The sequence below is a fragment of the Plasmodium malariae genome (genome assembly GCF_900090045.1).
Source record: "Plasmodium malariae genome assembly, contig: PmUG01_00_47, whole genome shotgun sequence".
Taxonomy (NCBI): domain Eukaryota; phylum Apicomplexa; class Aconoidasida; order Haemosporida; family Plasmodiidae; genus Plasmodium; species Plasmodium malariae.
In genome coordinates this window covers 141665-164374 of record NW_021638321.1, presented here as the reverse complement: position 1 = coordinate 164374, position 22710 = coordinate 141665, and the positions used below count along the sequence as shown (strand labels likewise).

Genomic DNA, 22710 nt, shown 5'->3' with positions numbered 1-22710 from the left:
GTATTTTTTTTTATATTTTTTAATAATATTATTAATTGAATTTATTTATAATACTTTTTTTATATTAAATTATAATAATTTTGGAAAACATTATTATTATTTCTAATATATAAAAAAATATATTTATTTTCATGTTTAGTATAATTTAAGTCCCTAATACAGCATGAGTTGCAATAATACATCATAAAATATATTTAATATTTTAAATTATACTCATGAAATAGTCTAATAAATTTATTATATAATTTGTAAAATCATCGAATACATTAAAGTTATATATAATATAAAAATAATTTTGAATTCATAGCTATTATGTATAAATTTAGAACATGTAAACTAGAAAATAAAATTGTAGCTATACCAACATCTAAATATGTAAACATAATGTAACTCATAAAATAATAATACTTAAATTAGTGCATTCTAATAAAAAAAGATAAATATAAAATTAAGATTAAAGATTATGTTATCATCCATGTAACAAAGTTTTAAATTTCTAACGATATTTATATAGTCTTATTTTATATTATTTTTTGTGTAAAATGATATTGCATCTGACGAACATTGCATCTTTATATATACTATGAAGTTAATTAATATTCTGAACTCTATACCATATAAGACTTTTATTAAAGATATGATTAACTTATGTTGAATGTTAAAGATGTACTCGATATGTTTCATTAATACAATTTATATTATTTGTTTGAGGAATATATTATAAATATACATGAAAAAATTAATTAAAAAAAATCATTATTAATAAAGTTAATGCATTTATTTGTGTCAAAAAAAAGCATTATGAAATAATAAGTATTATACAGGATAACCATATTAAGTATACCTAAATTATATTATATTACTATTGTTCTCTGACATAATTATATGTAAAATTTTAGTGAAGTTCCATTAGCAGTTATATAAAAATATATCAATTATTCAATATTAGAAAAAAAAAAATTTTAATTATATATTTATAGAATAAATACATATAAACTAAAAAAAATAACGTTTACAAGAAAACTTTAATATGAACCTTTAGTTGATATAATATACATATAATTAACAAAAACTACAGGAAAATAAAATTTTTTTAGTCAGTGATATATATAAATATTTTAATAGAACTTATTATCTAATGTTAGAATTATAATTCTGTTTAACTTATATGTTATACATTTACTTTTTAGTATTTTAAAAACATTAACTATAAACTATTATTTTAATTTTTTACATATTTTTATATTATTTTATTTTTTTTTTTTTTGTAATTTATCATTAATTTATTTACTACATTTATATAAGATGTTTTTTATTTATTTTTCCAATGTTTCATTGTTAGGTTATAAGATTAATTAATCATTATGAATAAAATAATTTCAATTTAGTCAATAATATTATCGATATGAATTATTTCTATTAATTAGATTAAAATTTATTAATAATTATTTTATATTTTATGATTCCAAAAATACGAATAAATACCATATAAAATAACCTATTAGTATTAAAAAAACATTTAATAATAGAGGAAACAAAATATTTTAACTCGTTAGTTTTTATACTCATTTACTTGTTTACTATTATGGTTTCATAAAATAAATTATGTATACTATTTGAAACTAATTCACAATGTATAGGAAATGAAATTATGAGGGATAAATTTAGCACTACAATACTGCTGTAAAGTGTTGCATGAGAACTATAATTGTTTTTGCAAAGTTATTATTTATATATTCTTACGTATTATTCATTTGAATTTTTCCTTTTAACTTTTATCTTTTTGAATTAAAGATAATCTAAAAATATCATAGTTCATAAGAAAATGTTTGCTTTAATTTTTATTGTATATATATAATACTATATTATTATAATATTTTCTTATGTTTTATTATTGCTATATAAAATATAGCGGTAATAATAATTATTTTTAGAATTATACATAATTCTTATTATAATTGTAAATTCGTTAAATCATTAATACACTTATTTAATAATTAGTGGATGTAATATATATAAATTATATACAGATTAATCATTTATACTTTTTCTATAAGTATATGTTATTAAATTATTTAAAATTATTTATATACATATTACATCTTCCTATTTTTATTTTTAGGAATAATTTACTTTATTGTGTATTTATTTTAATTATTAAATTATTAATGTAATTTTTTTAATAAAAAGTGCAATTTTATTTAGTAAAAGTGTAATTTAATTAATTATTTAATTTTCTATGAATTATGAGTATTTATAAGCAAAAAGTTATTAAACTAATAAGATAAAAAAAAGAATGCTTATTTATTTTTTATATAATAACAATTAAACTACACCATTAGGTCAATATATGCTGCATTATAAAAAAAGAAAAATAGAGAATTCCCATTTCATTTTATATAAATAAAAAATTTTATATAAATAGATTAATAATATATTACTTTTTTTTTTTTTTCTTATTTATTATACAAATATTTCTTCTAAATACATAATGAACTAGAAAAAAAAAAATTTAAGCGCATTCAAAATTTTCATTTAGAAGTAATTGAATAAATTAATTATATTAAAAAGTTATGAACTTCAAAATGTACATTACAAAAATAAAAAAAGCATTCATTATTTTCCTTTAAAATGTATATTTTTTTATTAAGTAGTAATTAGAAATTTTGGTTTTTCAATATATTATAAAATATGAGTAGAATCATAGATTTACATAGTAAATAAATGAATGAAATATATAACACAAAAATTAGCACATATTATATTTTTTTTTTGTTAAAATTTTTACTATTATTATATTTTTACATTAATTAATGTTTTATTAATAATAAGTAATTTTTCCATAATATAATGTTTATAAAATTATAATTAATAGAAGGAAAATATTGTTAAGATTATTTATGATTCTCTTCATAAATAGAGAAACAAATTATCTATATTCTGTAAATTGTATATTCTATATAAACTTAATATTTAGATATATTTATATATTTTTTTTTTTTTTTTTTTTAAAATATAAAAAACAATTATTTAAATATACTTATATTTTAAATAACTAATATATATATTTGGATAATTATTAATTAGCGCGTATTATATTATGTTTACAAAAGGTAATTTTGTTTATAATTAACACTAAGATAATAATTTTACAATATATTTTTAGAGTTATATTCCTTTTTATTTATTGTAAAATGCATTATAATTATGTACTATAATTAAATGTTTATGAAATAATATTAAAAAAATATATAATATGTTCTTTGTAATTAGAAGAATACTATTTTATTATTAAATATTTTCTTCACTGAATATATTACATTATTAGAATTTTGAATCATGGAAGAAAAATTTAAGTTACAATTTTTTATTAAAATTTTTTCTTTTATCCTTTTAACATGGATAAATCATTTTAACAATAACATGGTATGATAATAATATGGATATATGTATTATAAATATTATACTCATTTTATTTCTATTAATAATTTTGTTAGTATGAAATTATTTGTTCTTTTTAAATTATGCATGTATTCCTTGTTTTGTCAGAGTAGCTTTAATAAATATTTAGATGAGAAGTATGACAATATTAGAAAATTAGGTCAAATAACTTATCGTTTACTAGCAAAACGTAAACAGATGAAACGTCCATATACTATATGGATAAATGATGTGATACCAAATAATGGAAAGTACATAAAAAAAGATATATATAATAATGAAAAAATAAATGAAGAAAAAAATATATTGGCAGATAAAGTTTCATTAAAAAGTGCAGAAAACTATAAGCTACCTAGAAGAAATGAATCATCTATGTACATTCGAGGAAATTTATATTGTAAAAAAAGAATATTTGACAAAATATATTATAAAAATATAGTTAGGAATTCATGGATTAAAGATTTTATATCTTTAAAGGAAGATATAAAATTAAAATTACTTGGGATTTTTATTTTAGGGAGCTTCCATGTACTAGTTGGTATCACGTTAATAGTCTTAGGAAAATTGGGGTACTTGGATGATGTTAATAATGTTATACGTTTATTTAATAAAATAGGTCTATTTGTTGTGTTATTCTATATATTAACATTTGTAGTTGCAGTAGCAATGTTGTTTATACAAAGAAGAGTTGTAAAATATTTAAAGGCTTTAGAAAAAAAATATGATATTAATAATACGGCGTATCCTTCTTTACGTAAGGTAGTTAAATATAATAAATAAGATCTGTAATACCATAAATAATGTACACAAATAGCACACATAACAATAAATTACTTAGATTACATATATCCAAATGCACTTAATATCTTTGTTAACCAGCAAAAGTAAAAATATATTCCTTTAATTGTTTTATTAATTTGAATTTTTTAATGATTGCACTTTATATTTTAACGTTTTTTTTAATTATAATAGCATGTTATGATATATATATTTATATATTTTACATTATTTTTAAAAAAATATAAATATGTTTTTTAAAGTTAATATATAGAAGTCCGATCCGTATAAATCTATTGATGTATTGTGCCAAATTACATTTGCTACTATAAAAAATAATACTAATTATTATTTTACGTTTTTTTCAAGACTTAAATTATTAAATCCTGTGTAAATAAAAAAAGTAATTATTCGTTTAAATTTAAAACTAAATATGTCTTTTTTAGGGAATTATGAATTGAATTGAATGTACTTTGTTGTATAAATATATATATTTATAATAAAATCAAATTCATTGTTTATTTTAGGAAATAATATTTATCATACATATAATATTATATATATTTATTTTAAAATATATTTTTAAAAAACATATTATTTTTTTTAATATTATAATTATTAGGTTATAAATATATAATAATGTAATATCCTTTTATGTAGAATCCATAGTCTAGTGGAGTATGGTTAATATTTTAATTTTATCCTTGTTACTTTTTTTCTTTATATGATAATTTTATCTACATAATTAAATATATAATTCTTTTTTAAAATGAAGAGAATATACTTCAAGATTCTAAGAAATTGAAATATTTTTTTTATTTATATACCTAAAAAAAGGAAAAAAAGTTTATAGAACTATTTAAATTTTAAAAGTATCTTTTAATCTGCAAAAATCTTTTTTTCTTTTAATAATATACATTTAAAATATAAATGAAATCAAGGTTTTTTTCATTGATATAATTTTTTTATAAATAATAAATTAAAATATGTTGAATTCTGATGAGAATTAAAAAAATAATTTTTATATATTAATTTTTTTAAAAATAACATAAGTTTATACTGCATAAATAAGTGTATAAAGAAGAGTTATTTTATTATTTTTATAATTTTCTTTGTTATGAGCATTATTACACTGTTAGAATATATATATATATATATATTATTATAAATATTTACATTAAAATTAAAGACAATGTTTAAAAAAATATAACAATTTAAATAGTGTTTTTATATTTATTTAAAGTATGACCATATGCTGAACACTTTTTCTCTACTAAATTTATGATTACTATAAAGAAATGATCAAGTAAAATAAAATCAACTACTTCCTTATTAAAAAATTATTTGGGTTTATACTTTTTATAAGAATATTCCAAAATTTCCATGAAGTGATATAGTTTCTTTAATATATATTTTTTTCTTTATTTTTTTGGATGTGGTATTTATTACAATTAGAAAAATGTCATATGTATGTTAGTAAATAAAATTCGGATATAAAATACAATCCAAGGTAATACATTGTTATGTGAAATAATAAAAACGAGTGAGTATTCTGAAAATTTTAATGTACAAATTAGAACAATACCTAAAAAATACACATAATGGAAAAAGCGTGTTCCATTTATAACATATCATACGTTTAGTAATATGTATATATTAAGTACTATGGAGACTATAAAGTAGAATTGTATGAGGAACCTTAAGTAATATAGAATTATATTTCAATTTTCTTGATTCTTTCCATAATTTCGTGTTACTTTCTATGACTTTTATTGGAATATTTATCTTATTTTTCTTTTTGTATGAAGTAAATAAAAATAATATATAGGAACATGAATAATGTATTTTGTTACTATAATATGATTTATAGAAAAATAGATAATTATAAGGTAAATTTATATATATTTCTTATTTATCATGTATCTATTTGTTTAATTTACTTGGATGTTAAATATATAAAATGGTATTAAAAAAGAAAAAGAATTAAGAATTGTGCTTGAGAGGAATATATTTATCAATTATTAATTAATGGATATGAATCTTTTCATTTATATTTGAGAAGTACTAAAATTAACCTATCCTATCATATTGCATAAGGATTCTTAATACATTGTCACATAGAACATCTACAAAATCAAGATTGCAATATTAATATTGTTGTATTCTGGGTTGAATTTTTAATTCAACTTAATTGTAAGAAAATAAATAATGATAGAAGCTTAAAATAATGTTAGTTATAATTGAATAATATCTATTATTTTTCTTTTTGATTAATGTTTTTATCTTAGGTTATTGTTTTTTTATTATGTAATAAAACTATTGTTGTTATATTTGATTCTTTTGTTTTGTTTTTTTTCTCCCCCTTTTTAATACTTATGTAATAAACATTACTTCATATAATTGTACATGAGAATCAGCATATTCTTATTAATCTTGCGTTGTATATTTATGTTTTAAAAATATTTGTTTTCCATTCTTAAAAAAATTTCATACAAATGTTAATTTTTCTGCTTCTGATTTTACCATAGGGTTGAATTTATGTCATGCTTTTTTTTAAAATATATTTACATCATTATTTTTGTAATTTTTACACAAATGTATTCATTTATTTATTTTTATTTTGTCTTATGTATTAATGAATTTCCTCTTATATGTAACATATACACGAATAAATGTTCGACTTTCTAATGAAAATAATATAAACTCTACTTTTGTATCAAGTGTATAATTGTGGTTGATAGTCTATATTATGAAAACTTCGTTCATAATTTATATTTGCTTCATAATGTGTGTTTTGTGGTGATTCTATTGCTTCTTTTTCAACTTCTTTAAGTTTAAAAAGTTTTTCCTTTTGTAAACGATTACGTAGATTTGATTTCATTGGAGTAAACTATATGAAAAAAAAGATATATATATGTAATTAAAAGTATTATTTTATTTTTTTTAATACTTTGTGTGATAATGAATTATAAGAATTGTGATACGTTATTCACATTATTAATTATAATATTTATTAATCTTATATAAAAAAATTAAGGTGAAAGTTGTTAGTAATAATGAAGTTATTGTAAAGCTAGCAACAAATACATAATCTATTTTAGTAGGTGGTAAATTTGTGGTACACCAGGACAAGAAGTTACATTACACATTATATTATTATATATTTCTTTAAAATTGTTTAATTCTTTACAAAAAAAGTTTTTAACTTTTTTTTGGAATTGATCGTAATGTTGAATAAAAAAGTCAAAGGAATTTTTAATATGTATACAATAGTTATCATTAGAATCAAAATATTGCCCATTAAAATTGTTAGAAGCATTATCATAACTGTATAGTACTTAGAGTTTTTTAAAATTTCTGTATCAATATTTTTAAACTCTTGCACGAATATATTATTTAATTGGGACGGAAATTTATTTTATATCTGAAAATTAAGTGGCATTCTTACTATATTTTTTTTAAGCGATTATCAGGTAATTCAAATCTTTATAATTTTTGATGCTATAAGATTTATATTGTTCTATTAGTACATTTAAATATCCAACAGTATCTAGACTTGATATTATAAATTCGTTATTTCAACTACTGCTACATTTCTGTCCTGGATTTTTAGCACTTTTACCCGTGTCTTTTTGAACATCTGAAATAGCATCTACTATTTCCTTTTTATGTTTAAGATATAATGTCACAGAATTTTACTATATATAAAAAAAAATGATATTAAGTTTATAATATACTTGTATGTTTTTGACTCCACTAATAGAATTCATTTTTTAAAATAAAATTAGTTTGATATTAACATACATAATACAGCAGTTACTTATTTTATTCTGTATATATTAATAACTACTTCATTAAAAATTAATAATATATTTATAATGAAAATTAATTAACTTCTAAATTAAATGTAAATAAATTTTATGAATAAATACACTACCTGTATAACATTATTATATATATGCTTGTTTATAAATTTTTCCTATTATTATTTTTTTTACTCGTGCGTTAACCTAAAGAACAGTAGAAATATTAATACGTGAATAATTATAAATATATTCTATTAATGTCTTGGAATTTTTACAAAATTTAATGTTCTTTAAAATAATATAAATTTTAAAGAATATGAGTGTTATACGTATAGATAGATCATAAAATGATTATAGTGTTTTTATCAATGTTTGGACATCTAACATATTATAATTTAAATGTTAATATTTATTTTGTCAATAAAGATAAATTATATGGTTTTGCATGAAATTTATTTATGGAATTTTAACATTATTAAACGCAAATTTTGTTAAAGCTGCTTTACTTTAAGCTTATACTGAAACCTCACTTTAGATAAATAATTGATTTATTAATAACATGGTAAATATTTTTGAAAACATGTAACTTATAAAATGAAAAAACATAAGTTATTCAAATTTTTTAAAAGATATATCTGGAGAGAGATATCTTAATATCAATATATTTAATTTATGCATATATAAAAATTGGAAATCTTGTAAATAAATATTTTAATGTTTTTTTAATTATTTTTATTTTATATTAATTAATTTTAAAAGATATAATATTTTATGAAATAATATTCTTTTCTATATATGACATTCACACATATGTGACACTTGTCCTTTTAGATTCAGGTTATTATTAATATATATGCAAGAACTTATAATTCAAGTTTAATTTGTAGTGGTTAGTTATGTGTGGGATAACTAATTTGAGTATTAAGGAATTTTATAAATAGAGAAAAATATACATTTATTATATTATTATTGCAACTGAATAATAGTTTATTTAATAATATTATATGAGAATTATTTAAATATTTATTACAAAATAAATTGGTAAACAATATAGTAATGTTTATGTATTCTTAATGTAATTATACAGATACAATGGTAAAAACAGCGACATTAGAATTTAATATTTTTTATATAAAAATTATTCCAAAAATATAATTTTAATGTTAAAATTTATAATATATGTATATCAATTAAAACAGTAATATTTTTAAAAAAATATAGCGCAAAGTATTCTCTATATTCTCTATATTAGGTATATATTCAATATATTAAGAAATCAAATATTATATTCTTTATTTTATATTTAAAATAATTACTAAATAATTACTTAACTTAATGTATTAAATAGATAATTTATATATTTTGAATATTTGTTATTGAATTCGAATGATATTATTCTAATTCAAATTACCTTTTTAAAGCCAGGATTAAAATAAAAACATTATAATATATTTTTAATGTTAATTTTCTTTGCGTCTTTTGTAAAAAATAACAGAATACATATATACTATTCACTTTTTACGAAAAAAAAAAAATAATAATAATAATAACGCACTAAATAAATAATTATAATATCCTTTTTTATGAAATGAATATTATATTATTGTTATATATTACCTTGATATATTGAAATATTAAATATATATATTATGAAACAAAAAATGAAGCTATTTTTTTTGATTGAAATTTCTACTTTTGTACTTTTATCTTTGATATGCTATTTTTACAAAGATGTGGTATAAAAATGTTATTAGAAGTTTTTATTTTTTATTCATATTTTTTGAGTTTACTTTATATCAATACTTTTTTGTAGCATGAGATTATTTAATCTTATGTATGATAAATATTTACTTTACGTTTATAGAATATTTTTAGCAAATACTTGGATGAGAACTACAAACTAGACAGTAAATTAAATGGAACTTTTCGATTGCTGGCAAAATGTAAACGCGATAAGAATTTATGCATTGTAGAGTTAAAAAATGAGATACCAAATAATGAATTAAACGAAAAAATATATATATCTAATAATAAAAAAGGGGCCACAAGAACATCGATGCAACCAAATGGAAGTTCACTGAATAATGTTGGAAGGAATAAACATGCTAATAAAAATAAATGTTATATATTTGAAACAAAAAAATATTCTCGTTTAGAAAAAAAAATATTCAAAGAACTTGATTATGAAGATTTTCTTAAAAATAACAGAACAATTAGTAATAAGATTTATAAAAAAATTATACGTAAAAAACTGGCATCGGAACTTGCTCCAACTTTAATATTTTTCATATTTTTATCGTTGTCATTTGTATTAGATTACTGTGGTAGTTATGGCCTTGTATGGGGGTTAGTTGATATATTGAAGAGCTTTTCAAGTGGTTGGTCCAAAAATATAGGTAGTTATTTGGAGGGATCATTCTTAAAATCGTTATTAGGTTATAAGCATCCATCAGAGTGGTAGTGTAAGTGTTATTATACCATACCACTTCTTTTCAATCTATTTTACGTCATACCCTTCATTATATATTGTATCATAATTATATCAAGAATCGTTTATTACCACAAAAAAGTTAAAAAATATGAAAAAATTAAGTACCGTAAAAGGTAAAATGAATAAGAGTATTTATGTTTCTTTCTATAAAAAATTTTTCGCCATGAAAAGAAATATATATTTTCTCAGTAATAGACTTAATAAATATACCCACAATAGCATAATTTTTACATGTTGAACAACGTATACGTAGTAAGATTTATATACAGCTGTAATGTATATTGTTATTAGTCTTATTATAAATTTAAATGTTTTAATGTTTTTCAATTTGTATTATGAACTAGTGTTCCCTCATAACTAAAAATTATTCCCTGGTATATATATTTGTGAATTTCATCTGAATTTTATTTAAAATACATATTTGTAGGTATTCATTAATATATAATACGACAACTTATATAATTTCAGTAATTTACCATGTTAATTTATATTTAAGTTACAAAGAAAATACTGCTTTATATTTTTTTATCATTTTGTAGATTAAAATGATTATTTGATTGCCTAATTAGAAAAATGTCTTTTTGGTTTATAATGAAGAGAAGTTTATTTTGTTCTGTATATGTGTATATGTTTTTTATAAACATAAAATTGGACTTTATATGTATTTTACAAAATTAGTTTTTTTTGAAAATACATTACCAAAAATATATTTACTTAAGATACATTTTAATATACCTTATACCTTTTTCATGGTAAAAATATAAAATTGTAAATATATAATAAAATAATTTGGTTTTTATATAGGGTTCTGAGATTAGGATGTATGGTTAATATTTTAATTTTGCTACTATAACAATTTTAATTTATTAATTTATATATATTATCAAATATACAACTAGTTATGTTAAAAAAAAAAAAATAAATAAACTTTAGACATTTACAAAATTGAGATATATATTTTTTTATTTATATACATAAAAAAAAAGGTAATAGGAATGAAATATGAATTTTTAAAATACTTTTTTAATCTGTAATAAAAGTTTTTAGTTTATATATTATAATTTAAATATATAAAATAAAGCATCTTTTTTTTTTCTGAAATTACTCTTCTATAAAAAATAAATTATTAATAATATGTTGAATTTGTTGATTAACTAACTAGTTTATATATGTTGTGTTAAAAATATTTCCAAATGATATTATATATATTGATTAGGAAAGAAATGTTATATTAATATTTTTATTTTTTTTTATCATGAACATTTTGAAGCACAAAATGTTTAAATATATATTACATAGTAAAAATAAAAACAACGTTTAAAAAAGTATAATAAACAAAATAGTGTTTCTGTATATGTAACAAACTTCAACAATATGCTGAGATCTCTTTTCCTCATTAAATTTATAATTACTATAAAAAAAATTTTATGAAAAATAAAATTGAGTATCTCCTTATTGTAAAAATATTACTATGTTTTTTTTTAATATGAAAACTTTAATGTTTCTATAACGTGAAATAATTTCAACGATAAATATTGTTTGTTTAATTATTTTGAATTTAACATTACACATAATCTGATAAATTCCATATTTAAATTAATAATAAAATTGCAGATTTATGGAAAAACTTAAGATAATACATGACTATGCAAAATCATTAAAATTAATACTCGTTCTGAAATTACTAATATGATTATTAGAACAGAATCTGAAATTTTTACATGTAATAAAAAAAGAGACTGAATTTTTAAAATATAATATGTATAATAATGTGTTCCTCGGAGATCATAATAGTGGAATTCTATTAGAAACATGAACAAAAGTAGATTTCTGTTCAATTTTATTTATTCTTAAGGTACTATAATGATACATGATATTACATTTAAGGAAGCAATTGTCGTATTTTTTCCTTACTATAAAGTAAATAAAAATGAATTATAGTAATATATATGCGATTTGTTACTTTTATAATTTACCTTAGTGTAATTTTTATAATTGTATAATAAATTTATATATGTTTTTTATTTATCATATATAGATTTACTTATTACTTTGGATGTTATATGCATAAAATATATTAGAGGAGAAAAGGAAAATTAAGTATAATGCTTAGGAAGAACATATATATGAATTATAAACTAAATATTAAGAGTTTTCCTATATAAATTAGAGATTGAGTAGAATAAATATCTCTTAAGTGCATATATAAATAACATTTTTACAATGTTACATAGAATAAATACCATACAAAAACAACAATACTATAATTTTTACATATTTTAAATTTTTAATTCTGTTTATCGGCAAATAGATAAATGATAATGAAACTTTAAAGATATAAATAATATATATATATTCTTTTAAACTTTTGAATAATGTTTTTATTTTATGAATTTTATTTTTTTATTTGCACAATAATATTACTGGTGTTTTTTTTAAAACTTTTGATTCTTTTCTTTTCACATTAATACTACTTTAATAAACGCTTCTATATATTAATGTGTAATAATATCATTATTCATTTCACAATCTTGTGCTATATATTTATACACTAAAATTATGTGGTTTTTATTCTAATGAAAAATTCATATATAAGTGGACCTTTTTCTACTGACTCAAACAGTAGTACTGTATTTATGTTAACCCTTTGTTTGAATAATTGCTGTGTTATTTTTTTTAATTTTTATGCGCTTGTATACATTTCTAATTTTTTTTATCTATTTATTAAGAAATATCCTCATATATGTAACTTTTGCACCACCGAGTATTAGATTTTGTATTGCAAATAATATAAACTGTAGTTTTCATATCAAGGATCTCATTGTGGTTGATATCCTATACTATGAGAACTTCCTTTAAATTTTCTATCTAATACTTAATATATATTTTGTAAGGATTCTCTTTTTTCTTTAAGTTCAACTATTTTTTTCATAACTAAGCTATTATATAAGCATGATTTCAATAAAGTAAACTATATGAAACAAAACATGTATATATACCTAAATATATTAATGTTTTGTGCTTGTAAATTTTTGTGAAAATGGGCATATTCATTGTATTAGAATATTCACGTTATTAACTATAATTTTTTTTTAACTTTATATAAAAAAAATAAAGAGAATGTTGCTAGCAATTCGACCGTTCTGGATAAACTGACAGAAAATATATATTTTACTTGCATAGGTGATAAATATGTGATAAACCAGTACAAGGAGCTACCTTGTGAATTTTATTATCAAATACTTTTTTACAATTGATTAAATCCACGCAAAAAGCATTTTAACTACATTTTTGATGTTTTTTACAATTATTCTTGTAAAGGTTATAACATTTCTTAATATTACCACAAATTATATCACCAGAATCCTGTTTTTTATCATTAAATTTGCTAAAATCTTAATAATAACCGTATATTTATTCAAGATTTGTTAAAGGTTCAGTATCAATTTCTTTTATTTCTTATATGCATATATTATCTAATTTAGACGAAACATCTCTAAAGGGGTTAAACCAAATGTAACTATTCTTCTTTTTTTTTTTTTTTTTTTCTGAATTTATCAGGTAATTCAAGTATTTACGACATTTGAGATTATCGGAATAATATTTATCCTTAATTTCAATAAAATATCTACCAATCTGTTGACATAATGCAATAAAATTAGTATTAGAAATATCTAAAGAATTATATTTAGTATTAGAAAAAATTTGTCCAGGACTTATACTATCACTTTTAACATTTTAACTAATCCCCTCATATTCCATTTTATACTGAAGATATAATTCCACGGAATTATTCTAAAAATAAAAAAAATAAAATAAAAAATACTACTACTAATAATAATATATATTCGTAAATTTTTATTTTAATGAATAAAAATAGATATTTCATTGATATAACAACAAATTAACGAAATATTATGATATATATAAATATTATAAAAAAAAATAAATCTTACGCTTTCCCCCTACATTTTATATAAATACATGTGAATGAAATAGCAAAAGTTAAATTAATATAATATTGATATTTATCTAAGTGAAAAAATGTTACGCTTTAAGTTTATATGTGGTGCATTCTTTTTTGTTGTATATAGAATTTAAGAAAACAATTCTTAATAAAATCACCACTTTAATTTTTGGTTAAAATTAATATAAGTTTGTATAGTTTGTACAGTACAATATAAAAACTTTTAATTTAAGCATAATAATATGAAAAACATAATTTCTATATTGTATCTAGAATAGAATTATAGTAATAAATATTCTTCCCTTTAATTTTTGTTCGTGTGAAAATTATATAAATGTACTTATATGATATAGAAAAAAATAAATTAACTTTACTGCATTCTCATATACATATTGCGAATTATATTCGATTATCTATATAAAAGTCCTTTTTTACCTTTTAAAATACTATAAATATTATTTATTTTATAAATATATAATTTTCCCTTTTATTTTTATTTTAGTGTTAAAATGGTACCTTTCAAATTATTACAGTTAATATTTAAAATATGTTATAATAATATATGGGTTCTTTAAAAATCTCAATTTCATGATTTTCAGTGAAATTATAACTTTTCATAAATGAAAAATAAATACAAGTTAAATAGGTTTATAATACATGAAAGTAAAAACTATTTCGTTTAATTAAAAATATCTCGCTTAAAAATAATATTTTAAGTATAAACATATTATTCTAGAGATAGACATTATCGTATAATTTAAAACAATCTCTTATTTTTTTTCATACTATTACACAAGAAGCTAAAGTTTCAGTTTAATCTTTATAACATTTGATTTAGTATAATATATATGATTATATTTCAAATATAACAATTATATTAACAAAAATTAGATATTATTACAGAGTAGATTAATTAAAATTATAAATTAAATAAAAAAAAAAAAAAAAATTTATGCCTAAAGCTTTTAGTAAAATATATTAGTGAATTTTATTTATACATGTGACTAATAAAAAATATAAATTAATATATTAACTAAAATTTATATTTACAGACAAAATATAACAAGCCCAATTAAAAAATAAATTTATGGCTTTTGTTCTACTTTCCCAATATTGTAAAATAATTGATAAAAAAAATATCATAAAATTTTTCAATTTCGCTTATTTCACTGCTATTTTATTTATCCCTATTATGTGTCTTATATGTTGTACTATATATAAACGTATATTTCAAAGATCTCAGAGAATAATAATAAATTAATTTTTTTTTTTCTTATATATCATATTATTGTAAAATATCTTAAGATTATATATTTAGTAAAATATATAACTTGTATATTATTATATTTTAGTTGTACTAATATATTTATGATATAATTAAATATATTTAAAAAGAATATAAAATTACATAAAAACAAAAATTGTTTTTATTATTAGTACATACGTAGAACTATTTCTCCTTTACTTTATGAACAAAGTAGTCATTAATATAGAAAAGTTATTGTTATAATGGTTAAAATAAATATTTTTTAAATTTATTTTACGTAAGATATCCACTGTTATTTTATTTTTATATTTATAACAATATTATATCATTTTTCAATACTCATATATGCGTTTCGTTTAATAAAATAGTCCTGTTGTCAAAATGCCTAATAAATTCCAAAACATTACTGTTGTGCTGTTGTGAGATTAATATTAATTCATAACTACATTTGTAGGTTTATGTATGGCAATATTCTATGATTATTTTTAATATTCAATATATTTTAAGTATAATCACAATAGATTTAATAGACTGAAGTTATATTAAAAAATTTATTAAGTACCATATCATATATAAAAAATAAAATATAAAAGAAAAAATAAATATTTATTATTCTGCTAATGTATAATTTGTACGAATAAAATATGCATGTAATACTAATATTTTATGGTAAGGTATAAAAATATCTAATGGAATGAATCTTATATAGATTAAAAGAATATACTTTAAAAGAACTATATATTTACTTCTGGTAAAACAAAAAGAAAAAATATAAATTCTATTGAATTTATTCAAAATTGTTGGAACAAAGACAATGCTAACATAATTATCTAAAAATAATTATTTTCCTAATGATATGATATTAATATGTAATAATATATTTGTTTTATGTATTATAAGGTTATTACATTACAATGACGTATATATATTTTATTTAGCATTGTATTAACCTATGGTAATAATTATAATTAATTCAGATTAATATATTTTTTTCCATTTTATTTATTAATATTATTTATGAATTATTGATATTGTAAAATTCATAAATTAAGTGATATTATTATGGGATTTACATAATATAAAACAGTAAATAATAATTTGTAATCTGCCTATTTTTTTGGTATATGATAGCAGTTAAAAATTGTTACATATATAAAATGGATTTTATATTTTCATAGATAAATCTAGTAGTAGTTATTTTTATAAATATTAATATATAGGAGATGATTTAAAAAATAATAACCATTAATCTTATTAGCTAAGTAGAAAAAAGAAAAATATGATTAAGTAATTACAAAAAATCAAAAAAAAACATAAAGATAAAAGTCAAAATTAACAAATTATTTTAAAAATGTAAAAATATATCATATTTTTTAAATTTACTATAAAATATTTATATTTTCTTTAATATCCTTCTGGTTTTAGAAAAGCGCTGAAATTCATATAGTACTGTTTAATTTATACATTTTTTTATATTTAACTTTTATATCTTTTATTTTATAAAAATATTAATAAATAATAATGTAGATATTAAAGTAAAAAAAAATATAAGAATATTTTTTATTTAATTGTTTACATTTTTTTTAAATGCGAATATAAATTACAAGTTAATATAAAAAACTATGTATTCAGAATAATTTCATTATTATCATGTTTTAGGCATTTTAATTAGTTCAATTATTTTTTTAATTTATAATTATAAAAGTTATACAATCCCAAAAGATACTTGAATATCATAAATATCTATAAATATGTATAAAGTTTTTTCATTTAACTTACACTATTTGTTGTATAAAAAAATTGAATTCTTTATGAAGGGACAGTACATTTAAATATGATTTTTTCTTAGTGAGAAAATATATATTATTAAAAAAAAATATATTGATATATAACAAATAAAGGGTTACAAACTTACTATAAATGAAAACGTTTATTATGAGATTATCTATTAAATCATAATGACCTAGAAGTATTTCATTATGTATATAACATATGGTTTTTTTATAATATATTAAATTATATGAATTATATATATGTTTTCACTACGCTTTCATGTGTTTTAACGTATATCTGTTTTTTTTTATTAAATTTTTTTTTATATTAATTAAATCCTTAAACGATTAATTGATAGGAATTTTTTGAAGGATACAAATAAGCGTCATTCTAAATATGGAAATAACCATATAAATAGAAATAATGAAATAACATAGAATTATAAAAATATAAGTAATTATGATGTATAAATTAAAAAAAAGTATTTCAAAATTAATGTTTTTGCTTTTTTTTTTTTCCTACAAGTTTAATATTTTTGGAATACATTAATATAATTTTAATTTTTACATATATATATATATATACCTTGTTACTTGTATTTAATCAAATACTAATATAATATTCATATTGATAATCTTAAATAAAAAATAGTATATATAATTGAAATATATTTTATGCATCTTTATTTCAATCTTCATATTTCATGTTCGCTTTTCTTTCTTTTATTAAGTATTTTTTTAAATTATTTTTTTCATTGTTCCCTTAGTGAATAATAAAATTTATGAAATAAGTATCATATAAATTACATGCTTACGCAAAAATATTATCCTTATATATTCAGAATGTATATTATAAATTTTAAAAATGTATTTTTTTATAATTCAGTAGTATTTGTCTGCAGTATTCTCCTTTCCCATAGAATTTGCATTTGTATTATCTTCTATTATCCAATTTTCTAACTTTTTCCTAAAGCTATCGTCTGTTGTATAATCAGTATTTTCCATATTTCCCAAAAAATTTCGGTTAAAGTCACTTAAGTTTTTTATAAATTCTTTTTTACTATCTGAATTTTCTTTTTCCTTAAATTCATTTATGTAATTATCCAAATGTGATTCATTTTTTTCAATGTCCTGCTCTTTTTTGCATTCTTCTAATACTGACATAAGAACGAGTATACATAGTTTTGTTAATAATTTTTTTTTTATATATTTATATAATTCTTGGCAGTCTTCTTTGTTCGATAATTCACCTATATTAATTAATGGCAAAGAATCTCTAATTTTTTCATTATCATAATCATCTGGTATAATCTGGAGTTCATCAGTTAAATAGTTAAATAAGTCCTGTTCAATATATTGCTTAATAATTATACACTTCTCCGATATCCACTGTCTCCATATATATTTTTCTCTTTGTGAAAATGGAATATTTTGAATTTCATCAGGATCATTTTTTAATTCTTCTCTTTTTTTTAAGTTAGCTAGTTCTCTTTTCCAATCAATTTTTAAATTATTAAACCAATGTTCTTTTTTCAATTTGTCAGCAAGATTTTGATGTTTTTCTATCCATTTATTCCATAATATTTTTTGTTTTTCTTTTTGATTAATACTTTTTGTATTTCCCATTATGAGTTCGTCATTAGTCAAATAAGGGTATGTATTGTGTTCCCCTTTTGTTAACAATTCTAAGCATATTTCTAAAAATTCTCCTTTTATGTACTCCCATTCTTCATTTCTGTATTCTTCGAGTATTTGCATATGTACTTCTATGATAGTTTTGTATCTACGTTTGTTTTGCTTTGATGCGTTTATATTATTATTTTTGTTATGTTCAAGTATTTTTATTTTTTTTGTGATCTCTTCATCATCATATAATGGATATTCCATCTTATCATGTTTTACAAGTTCGTTTTTTGCGCAAGAATATAAAGATGTTAGTATTTTCAGAAATTTCGCTTGTCTTCTTTTTATCTTTTTTTTTTTTTTTAAATATTCCTTTTAAAGTGTACTAGAATATAAAAAAAAGAAATAATAGATTCATATATTAAATTATTACAGTAATCGAATGTTTTTCATATATTTATTTTACTTTAATAAACAGAGAAAGTATAATAATAGTTACAAGGCTTGTTAAAATAGTTGGTATGCGTACAATAGTTCGATTTGGTGGTTGACCTATAATTGTATTTTAAATGTATATATAATGTAATTACTTCTAAAATAGAGAATTAATTAGTATAAGTTATACTTAGAATTTTAGACTGCACAGTAACCGCAGGAAAATCTGTAGCAACATTTAACCTTGCAGAAGGAAAAGAAACCAAACCATAAGGACCTGATTCTTCATCTTCGAGAGATTGTTCACCTTGAGCATTACTATTTTCTGATTTTCCATATGAAGCCTCAGATAGAGACGTTCCTGGGGATAGAGTTTGAGGTTCGTCTTCAGTGCCACTTCCGGGAGTACTAAGCCCCTCATGTTGGGGTGGAGGTTGAGTTTGAACTTGAGGTTGAGCTTCAGATTCTGATAGATCTTGTCCAACTTGTTGTGCATTTTTAGTTGTAGATACACTTTCAGCTCTACTTTCACTTACTTCTGAAGAAGCTTTATTTTTTTCTTTAGATGGGACTTGACCAGATAATACTAAATGCGAAAGCGTGCAATTAGGCTGTTTTTTAAATGTTTCAGGATCCATTATGTTGCAAAACTTTTTTGGATCTTTTTCTGTTTGGTTTCTATCGTAACATGTTTCAATGAGGTACTTCTTTGTATTAAAATGTTTCTCCTTTTCACTAATCCATATATTATATTCTTCACATTTACTTGAATAACTCTCATCACATTGAGGTCTTTGCTTAAACCGTTTTATATCTGTCAGATCGGTATTTCTCTTTTTACAGAAATCATCTACTTCATATTTTAATTCTAAAATTTCTAAATGTTTTTCGTCCATAATCAAAGGGCATCCTCCTAGTTTATCTAGCTTTTCATAATAAGGACTTAACCATACATTTAATGCCTTTTCCCATATTTCTTTTTGTGATATGTAATAATGTGGAGGAGTATTATTGACAATTAGATATCTAGCCAAATATAGGCATTTATTCTTTAATTGTTCTTTATCTTTCTTAACAATAATGTCATTAATACTATTCTTAATATGATTTACAACTTCTCTAAAACGTGGTTCTACATTATACCTAAAAACAGTAGTGCCATAAACCCTAGAATACTAAATTAAAAAGAATTATTAAGAATATTTAAGCAAATATTTTCATGTTCATTGCATTACCACAATTTTTATGGTAAATAAATAATTTATGCATAAATTTAAAAATATTAAAAAACAGTGAATATTACCGTGGGTAAACACTTTTCCATTGTGAATATACATTAGTACTTTAAAGAGCTGTAAATAAAAATACGAAAGCAAAATAAAAATATATATCTTTATATTTATCTACGAGAAAATTTTAAATTAATATACATCAATAAAGAGTAATTATATAATTATCATTTATATTAGAATACCTAATTGTACAATAAAATAGTTGAATACATTAATATTTATTTTATATGATTGTTATCATCTTTTACGTTAAACAAAATATATGATATATATTAATAATATTTTAATATTATGTTAGAGTTAAATATATATTCACACATAAAATTTATATTCCCCATATAAATTAAAATCCAAATAGCTAATAATAAAAAATTACATATAAGTAACATTAATAAATGATATTAAATTTATGGTGTACAATTATCGTTATAGTATATGTAGTCTCTTATTTATTGAGTTTTTTAATACAGAACATATAAATATTATTATATGTATTAATGTAAATATTTTTTTTTTTTCATTTTTTCCAAAAAAAAAATAATTTATGTACCAAAACATTAATAGTACTGATGGTATTCTTTTTTTTAATTGTGTTGTTTTTCTATTTATTGTTTATATTAACCAATATAGTGCTTTAATTATGTTGTTTCTACCTTTTTATATTTATTTTGTTGTGCTAGAGATGAAAATCAGTAATATATAAGTTGTACTAAATGGTTCCTATAGTTCAGTAAAGTACAGTCAACAAAACTATACCCATAATACTTAATGTTATATATAAATATTACCTGAAAATTAATTATTTATAATATATATTTTTCCATTTCATAATATTAAAATAGTATAATATAATATCCATACATATGTTCTGCAGTTTACTACATTTAGCACTTTGGGATAAGAATAATTGAATATGGACAATTTTTTGAACAATAAGATATAAATTTATGAATATTAATTAATGAAAATAAGTTTGAACACTTATTATAAATATTAAAAATTATTACATATACTTATACCAAAACAATGGTGGTATATATTTAAAAATAAGCAAAATATATTAAAAACTTATTCAAAAAAACTTTAATAATATAATTACATGAATATATAAAATATGTTATGTTAAATAATAAAAAGGTATTGAAGTATAATAATTATATTTATATAATTATTAATATATATGTTATAAAATATATATCAAAAACATTTAATTTATGTTTTTGGTTTTTACTGAAATTGACCACTGTACGTAAATAAATTTTTAATATAATTGATTAATATTTATTTAGTATTCAAAATAAAAAAGCATATGTATTATTTTATGATTCTTTTTATTATTTGAGTTTACAAATGGAATTTCAGAAATGATTAAAACTACATGGAAAAACGTAGTTTGTTCTGTTATAATATAAATATATCATTTATAATTTTAATACTTTATTTGAAACAAATCCATAATGGATGTAGAATGGTTAGAAAATTAAAAAGAATATATATATACTAATTGGTATTAATTCTTTGTAACTACTTACTTTGTATAATTGTTTTATTTATTATAATTATGTTAAGTCAAACAAAATTAATAAAAAAAATAAAATTTTCATATATATATAATTTTTGATTTATATATATTTTTTGTTTTATGCTTCCTTTTTGTTTTAAAACCTTAAATTTTATCGCATTACATTTAAAAATATTTTAATTAATAACAATATATGAGGAAATAGAATAAAAATAATTTATCATTTTTTAAGGTATTATATATTCAAATACAAAATTTGAATATATTTCATATATGGTAAACAAAATACATAATTAACATGTAATAGTACATGATTA

At 19.0% G+C, this 22710-nt stretch overlaps 3 protein-coding genes and 2 pseudogenes across 5 annotated transcripts; 2 read left to right on the top strand and 3 right to left on the bottom strand.

Annotated features, from left to right (window-relative positions):
• Positions 1 to 3339: 3339 nt before the first annotated feature.
• PmUG01_00078300 (Plasmodium exported protein, unknown function) lies at positions 3340 to 4221 on the top strand (the record flags this gene model as incomplete). Its single annotated transcript, XM_029006578.1, has 2 exons — positions 3340 to 3426; positions 3550 to 4221. The coding sequence occupies 2 exons, from the start codon at positions 3340 to 3342 to the stop codon at positions 4219 to 4221; spliced, it is 759 nt and encodes a 252-aa protein (XP_028859260.1).
• A 2725-nt stretch (positions 4222 to 6946) lies between these two features.
• PmUG01_00078200 lies at positions 6947 to 7913 on the bottom strand (annotated as a pseudogene). Its single transcript is given in 6 exon segments — positions 6947 to 7120; positions 7134 to 7175; positions 7189 to 7323; positions 7338 to 7565; positions 7580 to 7618; positions 7632 to 7913. Coding segments are annotated over 6 exon segments (900 nt in total).
• Positions 7914 to 9755: 1842 nt separating this feature from the next.
• On the top strand, positions 9756 to 10485 carry PmUG01_00078100 (fam-l protein; the record flags this gene model as incomplete). Its single annotated transcript, XM_029006566.1, has 2 exons — positions 9756 to 9833; positions 9889 to 10485. 2 exons carry the CDS (start codon positions 9756 to 9758, stop codon positions 10483 to 10485), a joined length of 675 nt encoding a protein of 224 aa, XP_028859259.1.
• A 2851-nt stretch (positions 10486 to 13336) lies between these two features.
• On the bottom strand, positions 13337 to 14304 carry PmUG01_00078000 (annotated as a pseudogene). The gene is given in 2 exon segments: positions 13337 to 13696; positions 13711 to 14304. Coding segments are annotated over 2 exon segments (954 nt in total).
• A 4099-nt stretch (positions 14305 to 18403) lies between these two features.
• Positions 18404 to 20903, bottom strand: PmUG01_00077900 (STP1 protein; the record flags this gene model as incomplete). Its single annotated transcript, XM_029006555.1, has 3 exons — positions 18404 to 19516; positions 19789 to 20754; positions 20883 to 20903. The coding sequence occupies 3 exons, from the start codon at positions 20901 to 20903 to the stop codon at positions 18404 to 18406; spliced, it is 2100 nt and encodes a 699-aa protein (XP_028859258.1).
• Positions 20904 to 22710: the final 1807 nt, after the last annotated feature.